The 11,190-nt window shown below is 37.6% G+C and overlaps 1 protein-coding gene across 4 annotated transcripts; it reads right to left on the bottom strand.

Moving 5' to 3' along the window:
* Positions 1-399: 399 nt before the first annotated feature.
* Positions 400-9,362, bottom strand: LOC132193088 (protein MON2 homolog). Of its 4 annotated transcripts, none has more exons than XM_059613464.1 (27): positions 9,202-9,362; positions 8,940-8,981; positions 8,663-8,811; positions 8,028-8,342; positions 7,566-7,799; positions 7,387-7,512; positions 7,130-7,327; positions 6,579-6,967; positions 5,972-6,226; positions 5,735-5,913; positions 5,304-5,551; positions 5,006-5,248; positions 4,513-4,725; positions 4,361-4,459; positions 4,218-4,300; positions 3,947-4,109; positions 3,742-3,886; positions 3,435-3,688; positions 3,245-3,379; positions 2,602-3,015; positions 2,406-2,540; positions 2,074-2,226; positions 1,749-1,933; positions 1,434-1,621; positions 1,167-1,380; positions 940-1,022; positions 400-881 (listed from the first exon to the last, which is right to left on the bottom strand). In XM_059613464.1, the coding sequence occupies exons 2-27, from the start codon at positions 8,956-8,958 to the stop codon at positions 733-735; spliced, it is 4,968 nt and encodes a 1,655-aa protein (XP_059469447.1). In that variant the 5' UTR covers positions 8,959-8,981; positions 9,202-9,362; the 3' UTR covers positions 400-732. The 4 variants fall into 4 exon arrangements, with proteins under 4 accessions (XP_059469447.1, XP_059469448.1, XP_059469449.1 ...); XM_059613465.1 differs by having other exon boundaries at positions 940-1,016; XM_059613466.1 differs by having other exon boundaries at positions 2,074-2,202.
* Between the last annotated feature and the right edge of the window lie 1,828 nt (positions 9,363-11,190).

Genomic DNA, 11,190 nt, shown 5'->3' with positions numbered 1-11,190 from the left:
ATCAATTAATTATTAATTTTTTACCTCAAAGTTTGAAAGTGAAGTTAAAAGTAATGATTTAAAAAAAAGGAATTTTAATAAATTAAGGAGAAGTTTTGAAGCTAAAATTTATGAAATTCCTTTTTTTAATCATACATTAAATAAATTCTAAAAATAAAATCGGAACAAGGTGTAACTTTAGTGCTGTTTGTGGTTGGTTATTATTTGTGTTTGAGTCCGTGAAACCACCGAGGCTTGGTACAAGGGTGCCCCGCCATTGCTTGTCAAAGAAACAAACATGCAAGTTTGATCAGAAATATCTCCTCTGCGGTTGTAGTTAAATGTCAAGTCAATTTAAAAGATATTGAGCAAGAACCAGCTCTACAAGAATATTGTGATATTTTTCAACAAATACCTTGGCGTTTAAAACAATCTTTTAATTGTAATGACGTGATAGAAAACTTGTTTCTAAATATTTATTTGGCAGATGCAAAACAAATAATGAGGCAAAACATTTAAAAAAGAAATTTAACAAATACTTCTCGCACATTTAAAACAATTGCAGGCGCTTAAAGAGTTCAACAGAAAAATAAGTATCGCACATTTTTTTTTAAAGCTAGAAAAGTGGAATTTAGCGATAGAGTTATTTTGTTTTTAAATCCATCACTTGTTCTTACAAATAAATTCTGCAACGATTATGGTCGATCACAAAAAACAATTGTGTGGTGACTTTTACACTTAAATTGCCGAAGTTCAGTGCATTGATGGAGGCTGGATGAGGTCGGTGAATTGCAGGAGGGCCTCGCGCAGAGACAAAAGTACGCTCGGCGAGGACGATGCGGATGTACAGTTGACCAAGTAGGGGTACAGCCCGATAAGATGCTCCCAGGCGCTTTTGTCCACTATATTTTTAAATTAAATCAGAAATGAGCAAAATATATTAAAAATTAATACATTTACCTTTCCCCGGAGGTGCTTTTTTGAGGGACATGACCAATGTGGCAACAGCTTTTAGCACAAACGAAACTTCAGCCAATCTGTAACTGCACTCAAATACATGCCCCAATTTAGAAATATCTCACCTAACAAGCGTACTTACATAGAATGTGACATTTGTTTAAATTACAATTATTTACATAAAGCAGACTAAACGAATTCAATTTTTGTTAATTGAAAAATTATCTTACCGAGGCAATGGACACTGTCCTGAACTCCGTTCCTCTTCGACGTACTGCTTGAGCACATCCTGGAAGCGAAGCAGTAAAGCCGTAACTGCCAGTCGACCTGCCACACCTTCCTCTTTGGTGCCCAGGTCATTGTTGTCCAACAATGAAAACTGCAGAAGCGTCTCAAAGCAAATTTTGGCAAACTCCTCTCGCAGCTTTCTCTCACAATCATAGTCTGTTTTTTTTTTCAAATTTATTTAATGATAATTTTTATAATTATTTTCTCACCTGTTGATGAGGTATGTGTTGCCGAGTGTATGGAGCCTTTGTTCAAGAGCACAACCACTTTAAGGATGAACTCTTTAGGAATGGAATGGGCATGAGGAAGCACCTCATCTCGAAGCTGCTCTATCACTTGGCAGTCGACTGCCTCGTCCGTTTCAATTTCCTCCAATCCTCTGCTCGGCGGAGGTGCACTAAAATTTTGGGTCAGTTTTTAAATTCAAAACAACCTGCTTGTCCGTCTTACTTGATTTGAAGAAATTTGTCATGTTTTTGTTCAAATGAGTTATTGTACAAAATATAATTCAAAGTTAAACTTACCCTTTAGGAAAGAGGAATAAGTCAAGTGTGTCTGCCAACACGGGCCACATGGATTTGTGGTGTTCGCTCCTTCTCCTTGCAATGGGCAGACCGACATGAAGGACTCCGAGGAGTTTGGTGATTGCTGCCTTCCAAGTGGTTTGCGAAGGGCAAGAATACTTCATTGACAAAGGCACCCTCAGGGACTGAAATATTAATTTTTATTGTTAAAAACCATAAAAAAAAATTTGTATTCAATTTTTTTGTTGTATCGATTTGTGATTTAATGTAAGATTTTATATTTAAAATGTAACTCATGAATAGAGAGTAAATGATTGATAGTAACCTCTAGAATTTTTTGAAGGATCTGGTTTTTTATTATCGTCTCCTCCTCGGCGGTTTTCAGGAAAAGCTTCACTGCCATACTCAAACACTTCTCACCAAAGGGCACGTAATTCACTGCACCCCATTCAGGCTGAAAATTAGCACCATGGATATGCTAAAAGAGGTCTTATAAATTTCATATCATGCACAAAAAGTTAATTATCAAACAAGAATTTATTTGTAAAAGACATTAAAAAAGTTGTAAGTAAAAATAGTTAAATTTTGATTTCTCCTCACTATTCTATTCTTATTTTTAAATGTTTTAGATTTGAAAAAGATAATTATTCAACTTACTCCCATTTGACAGTTTGATTTGAGCTGCAAATTTCCATATTGTGGAGCAACACAGGAAAATTTGACAAACGCCAGCAACTGCTCAAAAATTTCTGGCAGCATGTTCTCCATGTGCTCCTTGTCAATCAACGCCTCCTAAAAGAAAATCAATAAACTTCTCAGATTAGATTTTAACCATATGAAAATAAATGCTAACATTTTGCAGAGTGACGAGGGTGCTGATGACCGCGTCCTGCAATGGCGACAATGCCGAATCGTTGGCCAGCATTTGAAAAGGTGGATACTCTTGCGAGGGCACAGCCACGGCCTGGTGCAGGACCTTCAGCAGCCGGGCCAACTGACCCTGTTGCCGCGATTCAAGCCCAGCGTGTGGCAAAAGGGCCGGCAAAGTTTGCACCAGGGCTGCCAGGAATGCCTGGGTGGGTACGTAGACCTCCTCTTCATTTTCGGAAGGTGGGACAGTGCTTTCCTCACCGATTCGGAGCCAGGTCGTCCAGGCTGCGGCCCACAAAGGACCCCACTGGGTTGGTGGATCTTCAGCTGCAGTGTCGTCCAGGCCTTTGCCTTGGTACAACATTTCTTGAAGACACTTCAAACCCGAGAGGGAAACCTTGCAAAATAAAAGATATATTTTTGAAAAAAATTGCACCAAATAGTTATAGAAAAAAACTACAAATTTCAATCAAAAATCAAGAGTAGAAAATGTCCTATTTTATGATTCTCAGAAAATTTTCCAAGCAAAATTTATTGATTTATTTGTAATGCAAGAAAAGAATTATTTTACAATTACTACAGTTGTATGAAAATAAAAAAAAATTTTATCTTAAATTAAAATTTACCTCATTATTTTTATTCAACGACGAATACTCCACAAATCCTAGTAAAAGTGACCAGGCGTCGGAAAAATCACCAGCTGATTGCAAAAGCTGCCGTTTGGAATTAAAAACCCTAACAACGTTCGAAAGTGTCATCACCTGAAATTAAATAAATTTTTAATTTTAAAAGTTTCACATTGAATATGAATTTTACTTGAGTTTCTGCCCACTGCTTTTGAGCAGTGTTTCTCGTGTGGTGTATCAAAATATTGCCACCAGGGTCCACTTTTTCACTGCTGGCTGAGCTGGACAGACTTCGAACCTTATCAAGCAAGGGAAACAGCACTTGCCAGAGAACAGCGTGTAAGGTCGGCTGTCTCAAGAGGACGCCGTGGGCACTGAGAGTTGAGAAAAGAGTCTGCCCTGCTGATTTTCTGACCGACGGCCGAGTGTCGACGCAGAGATCACCTTGATGAAAAAAATTGAAGCTTTTTTTTAGAAATCTATATTTCAAAAGATACCTAGTCTTGCATAGAGGCACATCCACAGTTTGTCGAAGGGAGGCATGTTTGGTGTTCCGGGAAAGTCGGGGAAAATAGCCTCCTCACCGTTCAGAGAGTTGGAGAGCTTGTCTTGATTCTGATAAAAGTAATCAGAAATGTTCCACTGCAAAGTACACACCGGGTTAAAACATTCATCACATGTGGGTCAAATTAATATTCGCACCATCAATCCGACAGCTGTTAGGGAAATGTTAAGCTCTTGCATCTGGAAGCCGAATTTGACGGCCGTATCGACACAGAGCGGCAAACAACGCCACGGCATTACTGGTAGAAAGTCAGTAATTACCAGCTGCAGGCACTGGAATGCTAGTCTGATCAAGACTTCCCTGGAAAAAAAATATAAAATTGAATAAAAAACCTTGAACTTTTAATTTAAAAATAGTTTTTTGTTTCTGAATAATGAAATTATGTTATCAACTATAATTTTTTCTCACCCTTGCTGATCGTTGACAGCACCAATGATTCCCAAGACTAGAGGCCAACCATGAGACAAAATCTCACCAGAACTGTGCAAAATCTAAAATTCAAAGCAGACAAGAATATTATTGTTCTTTCAAATTTTATTAAAAATAATTACTTGCAAAACGCATTCCAGTTGTTTTTGTCTAACATCACTATGTGTGTGTGGAACAGCAGAAAGTTCGGCCAAAGGGCTCAACAGTAATGTTTGTAGTTTCTAAAAACAAAAATTATTAAAAATCCTAGTTTTGCATCACTGAATCAAGTTACCTTATTGTCCTTCAAAGGAGGTTTGTATTTGTGTTGGAGAGCAGCCTTTACTAAGTAAGTGACCGCCTCCACCCCCCATTCCCTCATTCTGATGTGAGGGTGGTGGCAAACTTCGAGCAGGTGGTTTGTCAACGGCCGCCACAAAACCTCCACCCTGGGCAGATTCACCAACCCCGTTTCAAGCAGTTTGGCCACAGCAAAAAGTGAAGGCTCCTGAAATCACGAGAAAATTAATCTTTCACAAAAATGAATTGAATGATTATATCATTTAAATTAATTAAATGTATGTAAAATTGGCAGAAATTATTTAAAAAACTCATGAAATTCATGTGTTTTGTTGTTGCCAATTACTACTTTTAAATTTATATTAAAATAATGCTCCACAATGTATAAATTATTTGGAGAGAGATAAAAATATTAAATAATTTCATATTAAAAAAAATATACGCTAAATAAATTGAGGGCCCGAACCTAAAATTTAATAAAATTTTACCCTGTTAGAGTAGGCAAGTTCCATAGCTTCTCTGGACAGTTTGCACAGAGCGTCAACTAGATGATGAAGTGCAACCTCATCCAAATACTGACTCGACTCGAATAATCTGCTCAGCATGGCCGAAAGAACCGGCAAGTCGGCCATTACAGCCGTGGTTATGACAGCGTTTGAATCTGTCGTACTTCGACCTGCCTTCAAACTGCCTCCGGTTGATGGTTTCAGTCCCAAAATCCACACTAGGTGCTGCTCAAAACAGTTTTATTATTATGAAACTTTTTTTTAAATAAATAAAACGAACCTGGAGGGTGGTCAGAATCAGATACCACGAAGAGCCGAGGATGGAGCCGTGACAATGGGCTAAACTCAGCAGGGCCCTCATGCACTGAAGGTTTTTCGAGGTGAGCATAACTGGGCCTTGCTGCGCCCCTGCGGGCCACGAAACTGAAGGTAAAGGGGTGCCGACGGCAACCACTTGCTGCCGGAAGTCATTTTCTCCAAAGGCATTCAGGTTGTATTGCATTGAATCGTGCCCATCATGACCATGACCTAAAAGTTGAATCACTTTTAATTTAAATGAATTGTTAATAAAGCACTAAAAAACCAAAGGGGAATAAAAATGCTTAATTTATTGAATGTTTCCCCAAAATTTGAAAATAATAAATTTTTTTCTAATTAAATTTCTTCTTTTACAAATCATCATACTAAAATTTTAAAATTAAGTTCCCATACTTCTATTTAAAGAGGGTGTTATGATGTTCAGCATGCTCAGAGCATAGTGCGGTGGAAGTGACGCCTTGCAAATTGCAGTGATGAAAGCGTCCCTGGCAGTATTAATTTCCAGCTGGCCACACAAGCTGCTGAACGTCTGCATCGACTGCAAGACATTCTCCATGATGATCTCGTCCGTACTGCAGACAAACAATTTTTTTACTTTTCTAATCCAATTATTATTTTCGGTCAACCCACCTTGCTTCTAGAAGAGGACTAAGAGCTGCCAAGAGGCCACACCAACTCGAATTGACCAACTGGGCATGCACAGCCTTGTTTTTGGTCACCTCTTCAGTGCCTGGCTGCTTATCTTCGTCACTGTTCTCGACCTTTGACGGTCCGTTGATGGCCAAGGATATGGAACGGATTGTATCGAGAAGGGCAGCATAAGCAACAGAGATGCCGTAGCCCTCAGGAATGCTCGGTGGCTCAATTCGGTCCAACATTTCTAAACTGAAATACATAAGAACAATTTAAAAAATTAAATATATAGTTAATTTAATGTAACTTAAATAAAGATTAAAGTGAAGATTTAAAAAACAATAAATTAAGAATTGTTCTGGGGTTGCTTATGGAAAATTAATTTTAATTTTCCATACAAAATTGAGTTTCATTTTGGATAAATAAAAACTATAAACATTTATAAGAAAAATAAAATTAATAGTGTAATTTTACTTTTGAAATATAACAGTTGAAATATTTTATATTTCTCATTCTTTTTTCCTATTTTTTACCCTAATTTTTAAAGAATAAACAATTAACATAAAATAATATTATAATAATCGAATTTTTTTTTTAAACTTACTAGGAGGATTTGGCCTGGCCAGGGACAAAAGTGGCTGCCAGAGGAAGCCAAACGCCTCTGAGGTAAAATCCTGGCTGCGGAGTGACTCCCGGGCCAACAGGCATCCCTGCTAAAAGTGCAGGCGACTGCTCGAGAGCCGTTTTTGGTGCCGGGTTGAGCTGCGGGTGGACGAAGAGGGACTGCACGAAGGCCCCTAGAGAGTTGACAATGTCCCTGAAGATTTTGGTGGCATGTGCCTTAAGGTCGTAGCACTCGCAGAAGGACTCGAGCAGCACTGGCTGGATGCAAAGCTTGTGCAGAACTTCTAGAGCCAGCGAGCGTTGCCAACACGGCTTGTCCGGGTCCAGGAATTTGACGATCAGCGAAAGGAAAATCTCACATTCAGTCACCTAGTTTAGAAAATTTAATTAATTATTTATTTTTTAATTAAAATTATTTTCAAACAAATCAAATTTAAGCTTTTTCTAATTATAAATTAAAGGTTCCATTTAAAAAAATTAAAAAACAAAAAAAAAATAATAATTGTAAGATACAAATTTTAGTTCACTCACCAATAAGCAGTGATACTTTTGAATTAGGATTGAAACGACCCTGAGCAACCTCATGCTGATTGGAAAGTACGGCTTGTCGAGGGACGACGCCTGTTGTACACTTGCAGGAACAGAGTTTCGGTATTTGATGTTGGGCGAGAAGAGTTTGATCACCAAAGCGCAAACTCTTTCCTTCAGCAGAAAACTGAATTCATGGTGCTGAAGTTAGAATTTGCAAATTAAACACAAATCTGGGACAATTTATTCCAAAATATTACGTCAAAAAATACAGATGAATACTGGAAAAGAACCGATTCGAGGAGTTCAAGACCGAAGGTCCGGGTCATTTCAGTCATGCCAATCAACCAATAAGGCTGATCTGCATTCACAAGCTGGACGAGATCCTAAAAATTTTCAACTTTAATTTTTGCAAATTAATGAGGAATCTGGTGCTGACCTGGAACATCAAATAGGCGTCAGCAGCACAAGGCCTCAACCCCTTTGGTGGCGAGCTGCTGAGAACTTTGAGCTCTTCAATGTTGGCCTGCTGATTGGCCACAGGTTTAAATTCGTTGTCTTCAGCGACCACTCGTTCAAACACAAGTGAAATCAACTGCCGAACTGTTGCTCCAGCTGTGTTGATTGTGGTCGAGTCTTTTGCAAAATGCAGCCGGAAACAAAGGACCAAATTCTGAAATATTTTAAAAATATATATCAATTTTTTTCTTACATCCTCAGTATTATAGGAAAAATTACACAGTGAAATTGATTTTAATTTGTCATTTATTCTAAAAAAATTTATTTTAAATTTACATTTTCAAAATGAAATAAATTGTGATTAATTTTTTTCTACTTCACTTTAATCTTTGAGTAAAATAATTATAATTAAATTTCTAAGACTATGAAATCTAAAAATTACCCGGGCTAGAGTGTCTCCGTGAACGACAGAGTTTGTTGTGAGCAATAGAGTGACCGTTTGCAACACCTTGACCTCCTCCACCCCCGCCTCCATCAGTCCCCAAAGGGTGTCTGTAATGTGGGCGGCGCACTTGAGGTCGACGACCTGCTGGGTCACCAGTCTCTGGATGACGCCGACGCCCAGACGCACAATTCGCGGGTCCTTGGTCTTGCATGCCTCTTGCACGGGGAAAATTATCTGGTTGACCACGTAGGTCACCGGTGTCTGCGGATTGGACATTGCATTGCGAAGCTTCACGATTCCCTCCTCGCAGGACTGGAAAAGAAAGAGGAATGTAGAAGACGATTCTCCACATGAAATCTACAAAGAAGTATAATAAGAAATCAAAAAGTTTAACAAGATGTAAAACTATTTCTTCTTGTAAAATGTAAACTGATTCACATTTCCGATGATAAATTAATTGAGGAAAAAAAACTATAAGGAGTGAAATATTATTAATCAATTGAACAGAAATATGTTAACTCAAAAGAATAATTTTCTGTTTAATATGAATTATATTTTTGTGCGTAGAATTCATTGAGAATTTTGCGTAAAATATTTTGAGATAATGAAGAGTGCATAAAAATGTCAGGTACCTCTCGTGGATTGGGATATTTCTTCTTAAGTTCAATTGACAAATTTCTCAAGTCGTTCTCAAGCTGCTGCAGCAATTTGATGGCCTGCTCGCTGGCCGTCGTGCCCCCTGGCCATGAATTTGACATCCTCCTTGAATGCACTTCTGCTACTGTAAATTTCCAAAAAAATTACTTAAACGTTGAGGAAATTAAGCGTGCTTGGGTTAGTAATAAGCAGTCTTGGTGCTTCGAAACTCACCAGGGTGCACGATTAGTAAAAATTTCTACTTGGCTTTACCCTCGGTGTTCATCAACATTTCACTCGTTGGTGCACATTCGGCTGGAAAAAATCAAGCGGAAATTACATTTCGCACGACAATTGTAATATGGAATTTTTGTGAGATTTATCAAATTAAAAAAATTTATTTTTGCAATATTTTGGAGGTTCCTTTGGATGCGTTGGCGCGTTATAAAAACCGGTCTTAGTTAAGGAAAAATGCAAAATTGCCTCGAAAGAAAATTGGCGATGCGTTTTTTGCTTTGAAAATTAGGATTTTTACCGATTTTGGCGTCTTCTTGTGAAAATGTGTACTGCCAGTTGGTCAATCTTGGAAAATGAAGGCAAATTTCGTTGGCTGCATCTGCGAAAAGTCGAAACTCTCTATACGTTTTGACTCTTCTCTCGCTGACGGGTCGAATTTTGAGTGCCAAGATTCTGACGTGAGCCGGTGGAGTTTCGAGAGGAAGTGGCATTCTTCCTACAAAGTACTTTACCCAAAGTGACAAAAAACTTTCCAACTGACGAGCTTTGATAAATTTTAAGAAAAAATTTTTCTTCAAAAATATTATGCAAATTTTAATGCACATTCAAATGATATAGAGTTACAAAATAAATAAATTTTGCAATCCGTAACCTTGAATGAATCTTTAATGAGAAGAAGTCTATGAAAACCAAGATAATCCCGAATTCTTCTAAAAAATAAGATCAATAAATTTGAGGCAGACTTTTATATTGAAATCTATATAGATTTAATAAATAAAATCTAGTGTACAAGATAAATAATTGATGTAATTGTGATTTAGAGTCTAGCTCCTTTACGTACCACCCTGATTTGCAAATACCACACCCCCATTGCACTTGTGTAGACGATGGTGGCGCCACTATTTGCAATAACAGAGGAGTTGCGAGTTAAAAGCTCCATTGCCAATGATAAAGAGCTCAATGTCATGCAGTATAATTTTTGCACAAAATAAATTTATTTTATTTTTTATTTTTCAGACAATTTTTCGTAATAATAAATTTTCTTTTAAATCTCTTCCTTGCTTATTTTTTGTACTCAATAGATCAATAATAAGATACAAAAGGCTGCAGTAATTTTAAATTTAAAATTAATATTTTATTTTAGAGCGATGGTTTTTAATTTAAAGAAAAACAGGTGCATAATTTCGTTTGGTATATAATAATCTGTGGCTTTATTACAAATGATACAAATACAGAGCCGGACTTTGCAGTGGCGTGCCTGGTAAAAAGGGGCAGCCCCGGCCAAACGAAAAAGACGACGGAGTTCGAGTCCGCTCGAAAAGTGCGTCCAAAGCACCGCCGTCCCGTGAACATACGTACGAATCACTAAATGTTTTTGTTTTTCACACTCAAGACAGTCTAGCTGCTCTCGTCCACGTTCGCACTCGCAAATTCTCCACTTCTCATGCACGACCACTACAAAATAAATCTCTTCATTAAAGTTACTTTGTTTTCGCTTAATCTTAAAGTATCATCATCATTTCTTGTTTTGCTCCATTACAAACTACGAGGGAGAGAATTTCACCAAGTATTTTATTTTCCGACGAAGAGGCGATATTTTCTTAAAAATTGTGCTAACTGGCGGATCACATTCACGATACAAGTTTTTTTTGTCCTTTTTGATTATTGAATAATAGAAATATTCAAGTGAGTGTGAACTTCAATTTTTTTAGTTAAGTGAGGGGTGTTTGTGTGTGAGTGAGTTGAGTGAAAATCTAATTTTTTCCCAGACGGTTATCAAGGGCAAGGGGTGAAAAGCGGCCAGCCGGGCCATCTCATGGCCCGGCTCTGACTCGCAAATTTGTATTAGCAGGTCTATCGTTAAATTCTCACATCTCAGTTACAATCATTACAATGATAATTGGATATCGTGTGTGTGTTTGTAATTTTTGTCAAGAGTCGAATCGATTAACAACTGATATACATATATTTTGCTTTGTCTGCGCTGGTGCATTTGATGCGGAAAATCAACCGATTGATTTAATACAATAATTATATCGCTGTTTGCAGTGACATCAATTCGTCGTTTTTCTCTTCCTGATTTTTGTACAATTGTTTAGAAAAAATTAGTGTTCTGGGCTCCAATTGAATTTTTGGAACGATCACACTCTTTGACGTGTTTTTTTGTTGTTGTTGATGCTGCTTCTTCGCTAAGCAACTCGATGATAAGAATTAGTGTACTCTTCGTTTTTTTACCACAAAAATCGGTTTGTCCGTAACAAAGAACGGAGATTTTTCTCTTCCCAGA

The sequence above is a fragment of the Neocloeon triangulifer genome, unplaced genomic scaffold (genome assembly GCF_031216515.1).
Source record: "Neocloeon triangulifer isolate White Clay Creek 2 clone unplaced genomic scaffold, ASM3121651v1 ptg000003l, whole genome shotgun sequence".
Lineage (NCBI taxonomy): Eukaryota > Metazoa > Arthropoda > Insecta > Ephemeroptera > Baetidae > Neocloeon > Neocloeon triangulifer.
Note: the sequence above shows the minus strand (reverse complement) of the source record. Positions and strands in the feature narration are given on the sequence as shown.